The 16,286-nt window shown below is 35.7% G+C and overlaps 1 protein-coding gene across 6 annotated transcripts in view; it reads left to right on the plus strand.

Annotated features, from left to right (window-relative positions):
* Nucleotides 1–1,980: 1,980 nt before the first annotated feature.
* retm (real-time) overlaps nucleotides 1,981–16,286 on the plus strand; it is a 262,293-nt gene continuing 247,987 nt past the window's right edge. For all 6 annotated transcript variants that reach the window (XM_067088028.1, XM_067088029.1, XM_067088031.1 and 3 more), the window contains exon 1: nucleotides 1,981–2,174. In XM_067088028.1, the coding sequence (XP_066944129.1) occupies nucleotides 2,112–2,174 (63 nt within the window). In that variant the 5' untranslated portion in view covers nucleotides 1,981–2,111. The remainder of the gene's footprint in view (nucleotides 2,175–16,286) is intronic.

Genomic DNA, 16,286 nt, shown 5'->3' on the forward strand with positions numbered 1-16,286 from the left:
GTAGGTTTCTTGGTTTACTTATCGGCTGTCTCTTGGATGGCATCTTGATTATTTGGTTTCTAAGTTTCCAGGGGTTGTTGCTTGGTTTCTTATTTGCTTGTTTTTTTTTTTTTAGTTTACTTTGGGTTATTAGAAGATTTCTAGTTTTTTTTGGGGTGTTGGCCGATTTCTTGGTTTCCTATGGTTGCTGATTAGTTTTTATATTTCTTCTGGGTTACCGTCTGGTCTCTTGCTTTTCTTTGCTTTGCTAGAGGACATTCTTTTGACTGTTGTTTTTTTGGTTGCCTTTGGAAGTTGGCTGGTTTCTTTCTGGCTGGCTGATTTCTTGGCTTCATTATGGTTGTTGGTTAATTTAATTTTTCCTCTCTGTTGCTGGTTAGTTTCTTGGTCGGTTGGATAATTTACTTTCTGCTTTCTGTTTTCTCTGTGAGCTGGCTGATTGGTTAGCTGACTATTGACTGACTTTGATTTGGACCAGGTGACTGGTTAACCTGATTTGCGTCAGTTAGTTGGTATTTGGTTACTTGGCTTCTTCTCTCGTTTAATTGTTTTGATAAATGAATGGATGCAATTCTAACGCACACACACACACACACACGCTCATATATATATATATATATATATATATATATATATATATATATATATATATATATATGTGTGTGTGTGTGTGTGTGTGTGTGTGTGTGTGTGTGTGTGTGTGTGTGTATGTATATTTACAATAAATTAGCTCCCATTCAGATCCACCTTAAAGCCTATGTACCTATCAGCTAAGAAATGCTCTGCTTTCCTTCGCATTTCCAGTGTCGTATGACTGTTTCACTGTATGAGTTAGATTTCTCATCACGGGTGAAGAGAATTCCATTTACTACTGCACGACGTAGATAGGACAGTGTTAATGGGAATTTGCTTTGTTTTTATACAAATGTAATCTAAAGTCAATACGCGTCTTATGTTCCATTTTAATTCTAACTTAAATTTATATATATCTACGATTTGCCGGGAGAAGCTTTGAGAGGTTCAAAAGCTATTTGAATGTGCTTTGGCACTAATAACTCCTACGGTAAACTTATTTTTACCTTACTTTACTCAAAGGAAATAGTTTTAATAAGGTACATTGTTATTGTTTATAAATTTATATAGAATACATAAGACATGAACTGTATTACTGCCCAAAATCAAACTATTTTCATTCTTCCTCTCACGAATCCAAGCAATGAGCCCATGAGGATATAATTAACTTCGTTCTATTTCAAAGACGTTGCACCTAGTTTTACCAAGAAAAACAGAATATAATGCTTTTGAAAATTTCGTACAGTTTCAGCTCAAGACACTTCTTAGAAAGCCGGCCGCTTCTTCAGATATCACGCCTAAAAGGAACTGTACCTTAGAGCCCACTCTCCCTCCTCATCCGTTCGCTTACACCGACATCAGAAAATCTAAGTGCCTTCTGCTTATGGCTCTGGCTTCAGCTTCTCAGTTAAGATTGATCTTGTTGTTTTGTTAATTGTGTTTTCGCCATTCATTTCACGAAACCCTGGTGTTATTTAAGTAAAACCATTTACATAGTTGAATATACAGAAGGTGATCAAAGATCTATGGCCCGTTACAAACTATTACCCACTTTCGGACAAAAGTAATTCAGAGAACATCGTCTGCTCCTTGTTCCTCGCGTTCTGCTTGCGTTAACGCCAATAGAAACGCAATGGTGATTGAGAGAAACTGTTATACCGTAATATTTATTTGTTAAAATTCGATATAGAGAAAGTTTAACGTCTACTGGCATACGTTACTATGCCGTAATGGACCAATTACGTGACACTGCGCTGGCATGAGAAACGTTTGTTGTGCGTTAATAGTTTAGTGTCCCCTGGTAGATTAAGTTTCTTCGTTTTCTAACGAGCTTTTTCTATGCGAGAGAGGTCCCTCTCCCTCTCAGCGGTAGCGCAGACTCGCGGGTCCCTCTGGCCTCTGCCGCGCAGACCAGACTCAGTGAATGAACAGACAAGTCAGTGAAGGGACATGCGTGTGAATTGCTCCTGATATTGTGTTTCCGTCTAGTGCTTGTATTTTTTCTCTTAGATAAAAATTAAGAAATCTCTACCTTCACGATGGTGCAGAGCTACCAATCTCCCGTCAGGGTATACAAATACCCCTTTGAACTCGTGATGGAGGTGAGTAATTCCGTATTTCCATGTTTTTGAGGTCTGTGTTAGTATCATCTGTGTGAGAGAGAGAGAGCCTTGTCGACGGGGAGGGGAGGGGGGGGGAGGTTATGGTGTTCTCTGCCTGTGTGCTGTCGAGGTTATCCCCTTCATGTGGGCAAGTGTCTCACTCAGATATGTTACGATTGCATCATCAGGGAGTTATCAACGTTTGTAAGATGAATGGGTGGCAAAAGATGTAGCCTAGCATTCCTTTTAAGCAGGGCTGCCCGGAACTAAGTTGTTATAGGCCTAGTCTCATTTCATTTTCTCATAGCCTATCTTAATGTGTTGCGAGCATCTTATCAAGGCAAGTTTAGTTTGCAGTGAATTTTCAAATAATTTTAAGTTGTTTCCCGTATAAAATGTCACGTATTGTGATGGGAAGGCAGATTCTTTGCGAAAAACTTGATCGCCTTACGGCCTGTTCCAAGAAAGAGAGTCGTGCTGGCATAAGGCCTTTTTTAATTTGCAACTGGTGGATGAATGATCCAGCTTATGGAATAACCTAATGGTTTTGTATCTCTTAATATTTTACGGTTGTGAATTACATTTCTAAGATATTAGTATCTTATTCAGACAGCTCGTAAGTTGCATTTGTTTATATTAATGCTTGATAGACCTATTGCTCCATAGGATATGACGAACAAACTATTAGCCTATATCCTGGTGATGTTAAGGAAATTACGTTTGGGCCAATCGCCTGCACCTGCAATTCACTCATAGGGGCACTTAGCCTAAACAAGTAACTCAAAAGGGAATAGGGTAGTTCTTGCATTTGCGCTCAGGTATTTTAGTAGAAAACAAAAACTGAGGGTCATTCACATTTTGATGAACGGAAGTAATTAACGTCCGCGTGCGAATACTCAAGCGCTGAAAGACGGGTTTGCCAGCGGAAGGAAGAGGTGACGGAAATGAACCTCTTGAGTAATTCACAACCGTAAATGTTTCCTTCTCCTTGCTCATTACGGTGGTCAGGGACTTTAAATATAATGGAGCATTCAACAAGCACGATATGTGTGTTTATTGCATGACATAGGTCTAGAAATTCATTCTACAAGACTAGTTGAAAATCAGGAAACACTTTCTAAATCCATCTTTAATGAGGGGAAAAGGCACATACGTTCTTTATATATATATATATATATATATATATATATATATATATATATATATATATATATATATATATATATATATGTATGTAATGTGTGTGTATGAAATCCGAGTGGATCTTGTTTGTCCTCTCCCGGATGACAGTAGTGGAGACATGATACAGCCTCCCACCCCCCGCAAACCAGTTTGTCCTTTCCGGGTGGGGGAGGGGTAAGAACGGGAGGGTAGTGGAGACATCCACCCTCCTCCTGCAAACCTGTTTGTCCGACCTGGGTGGGGGCAGGGTAGGTAGGGGATCGGGAAGGTCCTGTATATATATACATACACATATATATACTGTATATATATATATGTGAATAAGGTTCATGTTCTGAATAATAATAATAATAATTTATGCCTTGGCCCCTTTCCCTATTCCTAATCTTGGCAGTAAGGTTTTGGAGTTGACTGGCTGTCCATGTTCCACAACACTGACTGCGGCTCACCTTACTGAACTAATTACCATGTATTTTTGGCAGTTATTGTCAGCAGTTTGGTAGGCTTCCCCTCAAATTAGGGCACATTTTATATATATATATATATATATATATATATATATATATATATATATATATATAAAAAAGAGAGAGAGAGAGAGAGAGAGAGAGAGAGAGAGAGAGAGAGAGAGAGAGAGAGAGAGAGAGAGAGAGCATTGAGCCGTTTCTCCTAATAGAAGATATCTCAAAATGAGAAACAAGACTATAGTCACTGCTTCACTCATCTTTCACCTAAATGGGGTTTTCTATAGATCCGTAGAACATAAAAGTGGTGGTAACTGTTGTCTAGTTATCAACGTGGTTAACCCTTAGTAGGTTAAGTGGTTTATATAAGTACAGACTATAAATATATATATATATATATATATATATATATATATATATATATATATATATATATATATATATATATATATTTGTGTATGTGTGTACGCCATAATACAATAGAACTCTTCTCAGCGTAAGTACACCCACTTAACGCAAGATAAACAGGAAAATGTGCCGGACAAGGTCTATAGACCCAAGATCTTGTATAGACCTTGGTGCCGGGAAGCCCCACGTCGTTTTTCCTTAGCTGCGAACGCTAAAAAGTGAAAAATGGAACCCTTTCTCCTTCCTTGAATCGTTTTAATTTTCCGATGAGCGCAAGGCACAGAGGCAAATTCGACATATATAAGTTCCATTTTCTCCTTTTTCCTCCTTGGACGCCCTTAGCAGAAGACTTAAAGTAGGTTTTTTCGGGATCGATACTGATTCGGAATTCGGAAGGCTAACGATGATATTTGAGAGGCTTTTCTGACGATGAGTTACGCAAAACTGAGGCATTTCTGTCCATAATTTTTGGGAAACTGAGAGGCATTTCTGACGATGAGTTTTGAGAACTTGAAAGGCTTTTCTGAAAAGAACCGCTGCTCAGAGTTAATTTTCGGTTCGTTTCAGGGGAAAGTACGAAAATCTAATTAGGCTCTCGTAAGAGGAATACTGATAGAAATAAGGCTTTGAGTTCGGGTCGCAGAAATTGATATCCCACTTGATGAAACATGGACGAGAGAAGTGGATTCAAGTTAATCATATATATATATATATATATATATATATATATATATATATATATATATATATATATATATATATATATATATATATATATATTTATATATATATATATATATATATATTTGATTTTAAATCACGGAAAGGTAAAAACGTGATGATTATAAGAAAAAAGTTTCAGCCACGAAGGAAAGTAAAACAGTGGAGATGTTAAGTACCTTCGTCTTATTGCCAAGACATGGTCACAGCAACTAAAGATATACAGAGACAAGGGAGTATATATATGGTGGGTATAAGTCCTAATGGAGTACAAAAAGGTTGGGAGGTCACAGAGCGGTCAGCGGGTCAACATCGAAATCTACCTATTGGTAATCGTCTTTATTCTCTCTTTCAAATCTTTCTGGAACATATGTTCTATTACAGGATCAAAAGAAAATAATCCTGGGCTTACATTAAGATTTTTCTCCCTGGTCAACTAACTTATAACAGATTCCAACAAGTTCCTGGAAATAGTTTCATTACTTCATAATGTTAAATTGCTTTGCATCCAATTTGTTCTGTGGGACTTTTCACTTGATGCAAAAATAGAGCATTATTAGCCTGACCTGTTCTTACTGAATATTTGTGTTGTCTTATTCTGGTATTTAAATCTTTACTGGTCTGACCTAAGTAAATAAATCACAATCCAAACAAGGAACTTTGTGTACAATATTGCTATCTTTTGGGGGGCTATTTTTTATAAGCATGTTTTTGATATTATTATAGGTGAAGGATACATTGTATTAAACAATTTTGAAAAAGGATTTACAGTTTCAAATCCAATAAAATGTGGTAAACAAAAGTGTTTGTGGACACTTCTTTTTTTCCGATTTTTCATAAATGTCATTTTAGCTTTATTGTAACAAATAGCCATAATGTGGGTTTGATAGCATAGATCTCTTATTTTTCTGATGTTGTTGAGTTCTTGATCTAAACACTCAGGACTGACAGTTCTCAAGGCTCGAAGAAACATTGATGAAAAAACTGAAATTTTTATGTTTATATGATGTCCTGAATAAAAGTGTACGTAGGCTATGTCATATTAATATATGATGTCCTGAATAAAAGTGTACGTAGGCTATGTCATATTATTTGTCTTTTCCCTGTAAATGCTTAATTTACAATTAAAAGGTTCCCTTTTAATATAAATATCCAAAAAAGGTAAACATTCATCTTTAACTCGATCATTTAGAAGAACCAATATGTTATTTACATCCAAATCTTTGGGTATGATGGCTAAAATATCATCAACAGAAAAATGGAAAATCTTGGGGATGTAAAGGCGTTCAAAAAATTCTATATATAAATTTGAAAGAACAGGTGAAAGTGGGTTTCCCATCGCCATACCAAATGTTTGTGTGTGTGTGTGTTTGTGTGGTAAATCGAGTCCTCAACGAAGAGTGGCTTTAGAAGATTTTAAATCCAACATGCAGTGTTACGTTCATCCTATCATCCTCCATTTTCTTCGTGTGACTTAACCACCAGAGATTACTAATATTATCTACTCCATGTAGGCTATACTGTACCAAGCAAAACATTCTTCTCAACTGGACCTTTCCTTGACTCTTTTGCCTCATTTTTTCTTTCCTCTTCGCTCTTGTTCTAATCTGAAAGCCGTACCTCACTTTCTTAAAGGAGAGTTAATCCGCCCCTCTTTATACAGATTAGGCTACATCCGGACTTGTTTTACCTATTCAGTGATTTAAATCTATGCGAATTAACATTTTTTATTGTACCCCTTAGGGGGCTAGTGCCGTCAATGTACCTCACCCAGTGCATTGTATTCATTACTTAAGGCTCTTTGCTGGGTCCCTTCGGTCCCTAGCTGCAATCTTTTTCGTTCTGTTTACTATACTTTCGTTCATGTTTTTCCTCTTCCATCTTACTTTGCAACCTCTCCTCACGATTGTTTCACCATTATTTTCAGCGCTGAATGACCTCATAGGTCCCAGCACTTGACCTTTGACCTAAATTTTATATTCCAGTTCCATACGTTTTCTTTCCTGCTGATTTTAGGGTTTATGAATTGTAGCAAAATTATTTTATCTGTATTTAAAAACCTCGCCTCGCTGTTATCGCCAGCTAACACTGGATTATCTGCTAAGAGCAATCACTCCACCCTCCATTGACAACCCTTTTTTTTTTTCATCCCATGAACCTTCTTGTGCACGAGCTCTTTTCCTTTCATCTTTTATCACTCCTTCAATAAAAAGGATAAGCGAACTTAACCCAATGAGTGATCTCTTCAGTACGTTCCACCCAGCGGGCGGGCGCATGCACGTGCGCACACAATATATATATATATATATATATATATATATATATATATATATATATATATATATATATATATATATATTATATATATATATATATATATATATATATATATATATATATATATATATATATATATATATATATATATGTGTGTGTGTGTGTGTGTGTGTGTACAATATATGGTACATAGGCTATTGTATATATTTGATATATATAATATAAACTTTTCTAGCTGGAATAACGATCTTATATAAAATGTAAACAAAGTATATGTCTACGACGAACTTGAAACAGTTGAGTGTATGATCTTTTTGCCTTTACTCTGTGGCATTTTCAAGCAAACTTGTTTGAAAACGCCTTAGATTAAAAGCAAAAATGTTGGCGCTCTCATGCTTCAATTTTCTCGTGGCCTCATACCTGTTTATATATATATATATATATATATATATATATATATATATATATATATATATATATATATATATATATATATATATATATATATATATACATATATATACATATATATATATATATAATATCATTCTCTGCGTTTTACAATAGGAATCCATGGTGCAGTCATATCTCACACCCGGCAGAACGACTTCAATGTGGATATTTTACCAGAATCCTGCGGGGGTGAAAAAGTGTGGTTTTATTGGCCTCCGGAGAGGAGGGCTTATCTGCCCTTTATGGCGCATCTTCGCACAGTGAAGTGCGGATGTTGAATGCGAATGATATGAAAGGGGTCGAAGCTGCTGACATGAACTGTTTGCGTAGCATTGTGGCGTAAGGAAAATTGAAATGGTGAGAAACGTGGAAGTACGTAGAAGTGGTAATCCCTTAGGGTGGTAGTGCCATCTGTGCTCCTCACGTGGTGCACTGTAGGCATTACTTAAGGTTCTTTGCAGCATCCCTTCTGCCCCTAGCTGCATTCATATTCTCTCTCTTCCATCGTACTTTCCACCCTCTCCTAACAATTATTTCAACATTATTTTCAGTGCTGATTTACCTCGTAGGTCCCAGCGCTTGGCCTTTGGCCTAAAGTTTATATTTCATTCCATTCCGTAGAAGTTGTAAAAAGGTTATTGTAGCTGAAGGATGGATTAGTGTTATGAGATGTTTTGGTCATGTGAAAAGTGACTTATGTCCTTTTATGCAGGTGTTGTAAGAGAATGTATCTATCTATCTATCTATCTATCTATATATATATATATATATATATATATATATATATATATATATATATATATATATATATATATAATGTTAATATAATGATAAAGTGCATTTGGGTTAAATATGGAATGTTATATACCTCTTTGCCTATGTATATGCGCTTTCCTTTGCTATTGCGTTTTATGCATATTTGATAAAAGCACTAATCTACTGAAGTTATTTATATTGTAAGTATTAGTTTCGGTTTTTAGTCTCTCTCTCTCTCTCTCTCTCTCTCTCTCTCTCTCTCTCTCTCTCTCTCTCTCTCTCTCTCTCTCTCTCTCTCTCTCTGTGATCTGTAGTATCATTACCTTCCTTTGATATAACAACTACTTCATCTCTCTCTGCTCTTGATTTTTAGGAGTTTCCCCCTTGCTGCTTTCCAGTCATATTGCAAAATAGGGTTTAAAAGCTGATACACTTTCGTTTGTAATTTCAGAGCTTGAGCTTTATCCCAGTGTGATATTAAAAAAAAAGGGGGTGAGGCACTTTTAAAATGGTTTAGCTGATAGGAAGCTGGTTTACCGGTTAACACCTTGTTTGTCTTGCTTACAGTGAAGGGAGGGGAAAATATTTGTTTTATTAAACTTTTTAAAATATTGTTATTAAGTTCTTCGTGGTTTTTGAGTTTCGTGTTTGTACCTTGTAATAGGAATAGAAACGACGGCTTTAACATCGATATGATAACCGGAATATTGTTATTATTCGTTTTATTGTAGGCGCAACTAGGGCGTTATAAACTTCTTGTGATAACTGCGTTCCGGTAAATCTTCACAAGAATTTTGTCTTTCATTTTGACTAACTTACTAAATGATGTATTGTACTGGTTAACACAAATGGCGAAGTTTCAGCAAAGCTCATCAGTGTCGTGTCTAAAAAAATGTTATAATTAGAGAAAATGCCAAATCAGTTTTTAACTTAGACCCGGATTTTGTATATTTTTTTTCTACGGTTGGATTCATATATTTGCGGTCTAATTTGCTTTTGGAAATGAACAAAAGGTTGATGTATGAGTATTACGTGAATGCAGCACTGCACAGCTTATGCAGAAGTTTTACAACACTCTCATTTCCTGTGCATTGTGCTTTAAACAGTAAATTTCATTTTACGAGCAGCTGTATTTCGTTTTTCCTTCAGTATCTGCCACCATCATCTTTGTAATTCGTCAATTTTAAATTACTCGAATTACAATAACTCATTTTTCACGGCCATTGCATTCATTTGACTGCAGACATTAGATTTGTAAAGGAAATGCGCACAGCTCTTAGGAATGATAAAAATAATAATTAAAAAGCTGTCTAGTGAACATAATTGTATAAGAAGGCCATTGTAGCAGCCTGCACCATTATTGCATGACCCTTGTTATCATCGTCGTGTCATTGCAGAGGTTTTGCGCACAACAGATAAAGGGGAGTCTTCTGTCTTTGGCCTCCACTTATCTTTCTCTCTTGTCATGTCCAGGAAAACACGCTGCTAAGATTGAGCAGATCCAACTGTGCAACTGCGGTTTTAAGAAATTTATTCTTGTGAATGCGGGAAAGTGTACTATTAAAACGTGGGATACATACATACTGTGTATAGGTGTGTGTATACACACACACACACACACACACATATATATATATATATATATATATATATATATATATATATATATACATATAAATATATATAAACGTGTGTGTGTGCGCGCGCATGTGTGTGTTATACGCCAGATCCTGGCAGGGACTCTTTTCATTCGAAATTTATTTTCCGTATGATTTTCAAAGCTTTGTCTCAGTTTTTGTGGACATCATTAAGAACGATTAAGAAATCGACAAGAGTGCAAGTGATACTTTAAATTCCATGCGCGAACATTCACCCATATTTATGGACACATAAAACGTTTAAAAGAGCTGTCTTTCCGGAATATTCATAGTTCTATGTAAATTAATTTCTATAATAGTTGTTGCATACATTGGAGAGGTCATTGGTATGATATTCCAATATATATATATATATATATATATATATATAATATGTATATATGTATATATATATATATATATATATATATATATATATATATATATATATATATATATATATATATATATAGAAGTGCGATTACCAAGGCATGAAGATTACACATATCTTCCTTTTAGTATCATGACCTGACATGTTAATTGGGATAATGTCAGGATAGTTGTACTTGCTGTATCAGACGTTTAAAGAGGTTGACGCAGATTCTAATAAACTTCTAATAAAGGAAAATTCCCTTGTCTCTTCATTATAAGATTGTTTCACCAATCTTGAGAGAAGAACAGTTACGTTAAGATAATTCGTGTTAAGAGAAATTCAAGGGCGTCCTGCATTGTAAATTACCAATGTTCATTTTGTTTTAATGTTGATAGTCTATATTGTCTGGTATTTAAGGATAAATGATTGACGCGTCTGACATTAAGAGTGTCTTATTGACATTTACAAAACAGATTTTGTGAGCTCCGCTAAAGGACGTTCTAGACGACCACATGTTTCGCGCCTCAGTAAATTTTTGCATCGGTTTTGTGTTAAAAGGGTTTTAACACAAAAACCCTTCATTATATACCGTAAATGATCAAAATCCTGTTACTTTGTCGAGATGTGCGCGAGAAGAAAGTATAGAGCTGAGGCTACACAGCTTGTGGCCATCCTCTGATTTGAGAGACAACCAAACATCCGGTGCCTTAAGACGACATCACGCAGCAGTACCTGACGCGAAAGGTTGTTTACAGAATCAAGCTCGAAGTTGTAAACACCTCTCCGTTGACTTGTTTGGGGCCTTGTTTAAAATAACGTCGTTAGGATATGTAGCCCCGGTATAGATACTCTTCTTGATGATTCGGTTAACGTAGTAAGTGTTCTATTTCGTTTAACCAGTGATATTTCTTCTACGTGAAAATGAAGATTATTATTTGGTTATGTTTATTATTTTTAATGAGTTTGGCGGGATATATATATATATGTGTGTTTGTGTGTGTGTGTAAACAACAACCACAACGAGCTTGGAAGGATATTTCGACATAGGTCATAATACAGCCGGATATGGTCAAAGGCATTGTGAGGTGGATTTTATCCTACCTGTACCGTACTGCTCGCCACCTGTCGTTCTAAATGGTTATTTGCCTTTGTTTTCGAATAATGATTTTGCTTTTTTTTTGACGTGTTTTCTTTTGTTTGGTGGTATAGTCTGGCATCCATCGAATTATTATATTTTACCATTCCCCTTTCATCAACTTGTAAATTATTCTCTCTCTCTCTCTCTCTCTCTCTCTCTCTCTCTCTCTCTCTCTCTCTCTCTCTCTCTCTCTCTCATAATCATCACTATCTTTATGATACGCAATCGTTATTTTGCTTATAACTCGAGTAGACTTCACGCACAACAAATACAGCCCAGTTTCCGATCCCTTCCTGTCGTTGAATAGCATAACATTCCACGTAACGAAAAAATATAAAGTATTATTGCACGGAATATCTCTTGGAAATGTTACTGTGTCACCTTCGTACATAATTCATGAAGTACTGCCGGGAGACGTATGAGTGTTAAAGAAACCGTCTTTTCCGTGTCGTGTAATATTATTCACAGCTCTCTCTCTCTCTCTCTCTCTCTCTCTGAATATATATATATATATATATATATATATATATATATATATATATATAAAGTTTCTAGTGAATATATATATATATATATATATATATATTATATATATATATATATATATATATATATATATATATATATATATATATATATATATATATATATATATTCACCTAGAAACTTAACCTTTTTAGGTCTGGTTCCAAAAAGATATAGCCTTCCCATTCTCAGTAAGTCTTTTGGGATGAGTTTGCCAGCCCCGCTCCCTTTTCTTACCCTGGTTTCAGCCTACCACAGTCGACTAACAAACAGTTACCTCATTAACTGCTGAGGTCAGAATAAGATATAACGAAACTTGTCTAAAGCATTCGGGCTCTCTCAGAAGTGTGATCCGCAAAATTTTGCTGGTAAACGAATACTGTAATACTGATTGATTCTTTTTTTTTTTTTGTGGTTTTCATTTCTCTGGCTTCTCGTCTCGCGTCTTTTGTTTCTTTTCGCTTTTCTCCCTCTCTCCTCTTTTGCGGTGTTTATAACCACCAGGGAATGGCTTGTGGTTGCCTTTTTCTTCTGCATTTCTGGGGACATACTTTTAGCCGCCGGTAACCACGTAGCCTAAATGTATTTGCCATCTCTTATTTATCCAGGTTTATGTCCTTTTTTGCTGCCGTTTCCTTTCTTCAGCTAATTTTCGTTGTTAGCTTATAAACCTATAATTTAGTAGTGAATGTGTTTGAATCAGTAAATTCCCAAGACCAAAGTTAAATGAACCAAAAGTGAATTGATGATATTTCGTATACGTATTTTGTCGATGACAAGAATCCGACTCATCTTTAAAAGTATTTTCAAGGTTTGCGTTCGATCACTCTCCGGGTTCTCAGAAAAACTGGTACAAAATGTTCGTTGATTTTGAGAAACGTTTCAGCGACTGATTTTTTTGGGATGTACTGCTTATGGATAGAAAATATTATTTCTTTGGTTTAAGTGGGTCAGTTTATTATCGTAAAGAGACTTGTGAGTCATATTTGTATGCTCGTAAGTTTAGGCTTTGGGGTTTGTTCAGGAATAAGAGAAGAAAATTAGAATTCGGTAGAGTTCAAGAAGTTGGACAGCTGCAAGTGGGAAGAGACAACGATGAAATGGAAAGGACAGAAAGCATTGCACGATGAAATGGAAAGGACAGAAAGCATTGCAGCTGGGACGTATGGGGCGCTTCAAAGAATCTTTAGCATCTCCTACTGCCAGGCTAAGTTATATTTTCAGTGGGCTTTTTTTTTTAATCAAATGCGATGGGAACCTATAATATTTTACACTGAAAATTTTTAGACAGAAGAAATAATAATTGTCATAATTAATAATTAACTTGTATGCTCTTCATGTAAACTGTATTGAAATACCATGTTCATTTAGGACAGTAATCATTATTATCATTTCAAAATTTTTTATTTTTTTGATAATATAAATTTATTGTAAATATTGCTTAAATTAGAAGCAAGCTACTTTTAACCAAGGTCCATATATATCAACCTTGCAAACCTGTGGGCATGGGGTAGGACGGCTCTGGTCTTACAGTGTGTCACACGAGATCGAGTGTATACGCTCTGATCTTAGAGGTGGCTTGACGAAGGTGCTCGCTCGAAGCGGACCCTGTGCTGACACAAGGCCAGCTTATTCTGACAAAAGTAAGAAACGCCATTTGGTAACAAGTGCCTTACATACATAAATAGATCCAGTTTTTCGTTGGGCATAAAAGAATGAGTAGTGTTGCATCAAATTCTTTCTTTTTTTCTTTTTGTTTTGGTAAGCCCAGTGAGAAATATTTGAGGTCTTTATTCCATAAATTACACACAACACTATTACGTCTAAGTGCAAAATTTAGATTAATTTGGCAATTTCTTGTTCTTAAGTAGATATGGAAAAAACACTCACATTTTTTGGAGACCGTAAAAACAGCATAACTAATTTACGACCATTTTGTGAAATGTCCAAGCCAGTAAGCGAAAGTTTAAAGGTTGGGTTCTGTGATTAATAAATACATGTATTATGAAAGGACGTTGCTACTGTAACTGTTAACATTGCCATAATTATGCACCTCTTCCCATTAGATGGGGGAGTGGGAGCGGGTGGCTCTGGGGTGTATTAACATTCCGGCCTATTCTCCAGTGAAGCTGCGACACACCACAGTGAACTAACTGCCATGTATTAATGTGATATTTAGGTCAGCAGGGGCTGAATGGATTCTTCAGAACTCAAAAACAGGGTCAGTCATTCTCTTGCTCATGTAAGGTCGATTTAAGGGATCATTGGTGGAGTATGATATATATATATATATATATATATATATATATATATATATATATATATATATATATATATATATATATATGTTCAAGTTTCCTATCACAATGTAAAACAAAAAATAAGTATTTCTGCAGATTCTTTTTGCTGAATACCTCCAATAAAATTTCCCCTGAAAACTTGCATGTCCGTGGGGAATGAAAGTGTGAGTAAATTGTACTTTTCCATTTCATTCCTTTTTTTTTACCGAAGGTATGAATGTGCTTTCTCTTTTCTTTTATTCTGTGACAGCTATGGCCCTGGGTTATGCTTAGATTTCCCAAGGTACGGGAATCTTAAAGGAGGGTGATGATTGGTCTGTTTTGTGTGTGGTCACGGGGAGAGAGAGAGAGAGAGAGAGAGAGAGAGAGACTTAGCAACGCTTTTGATTGTTATTAGTTTTTCACACGGCTGTGCAAAGATGATGTAACGCCCCTACATAGTATTTATCACTCAGTGACAATACTGATTGCTATGGCTTGTGGTTTCATATGTGTACTCTAGTTTTATCCAGTTGATAGTGGTATTTTTTACTTTGGGTATAAAACAGTATATCTTTAAATGAGATAGCAGTTCTCAGATTTTTATCTGACCTTTGGGGGCAAAAAATAGGACGGAAGGCAGAAGAAAGAAGTGCTGTCCCCCCCCCCCGCTCTTCAGTGAAAATGCTCCTGCCGAATAGAGTGCATCAGTTCTATCTATATGAGTTAGTATTATAGATGAATTCACCGTAGGCTGTGATAGATATGGTTCTGATTCCACCTTAATGAGTTGGTAAAGCTGCCAATTGGCCTGAGATTCATTTGCAAGTAGTAATGAGTTAGATCAATATTAAAGTACATTGTAGCACTGTAAGCAGCTTGTTATCATGAACATGGAGTAGTTTGTGTTCTAACATTCATTTAGTCCCATATTACTACAGTAGGATGTTCAGTATCTCTTGATAATGACAGTCCTTAAGAAAGCTTGGGGTCGTATCTCCCGGTGTATGTGCGTGCGTTTGCTTGCGTTCTGTTTGTTTATTCTTTTACGTAGCCTATATTTCCTTGCGAAGATTAATAAAGTTTTAGCAAATGCTGTTTATCGGTATTAGAAGTTAAGATTCACGTACGCACGTTTTGAAGCACTTGACAGTTTGTTTAGATCTGATAATAATTGATGTAGATGTGATAGTAATTTATCAAGATATGATAGCATTTTATCTAGCTTAAAAAAGACTTGTATTTTCTCCCTTTGGAAAGTAAGTTTTTGATTGATGGCACCGCTTTTCGACTGAATAGAACACCGACGTCAATTCCTTTTTGAAATAAGCCAGTCTTCATTGTTTCGAGTGATGGTATATTGGAGATCTCGATTATGGTCTATTTTTGGGTAGAGAGTATTCATTAGTTTTTTACTCTTTCAATCTCCGTAAGTAGGGCATTTCGTATCATATGAGTATGGAAATTATGCCCTTCATGCCATACTTTGATCAGATTGCTCTCTCTCTCTCTCTCTCTCTCTCTCTCTCTCTCTCTCTCTCTCTCTCTCTCTCTCTCTCTCTCTCTCACAACATGGATTGAAATGAGTTATGTGCGAGGTTCTGTAATATTCAGTAAACGTGCTTATGGGCTCATGTAGCCTAATAACGGGCGAATTTTTAGTGAAATTTTATTCGGAGAATTGTCTTTTTCTATTTGTTTCCAGCAAATTATTTTTTCTATTTTTTTATTTGTACATTCTATTTTCTATGTTTTTATATACTTGTTTTCGGTACCTCAAACAGGTTGCGTAAATTTCATACACAGTTCTTTGGCAAATTAATACTTATATGTGAATACTCACAACATTACCAAATTCAATGCAATACATAGTTCTGTGTTTGCAGCCTCTCGTATTTTA

This window comes from Macrobrachium rosenbergii, chromosome 44 (assembly GCF_040412425.1).
Source record: "Macrobrachium rosenbergii isolate ZJJX-2024 chromosome 44, ASM4041242v1, whole genome shotgun sequence".
Classification (NCBI taxonomy): Eukaryota; Metazoa; Arthropoda; class Malacostraca; order Decapoda; family Palaemonidae; genus Macrobrachium; species Macrobrachium rosenbergii.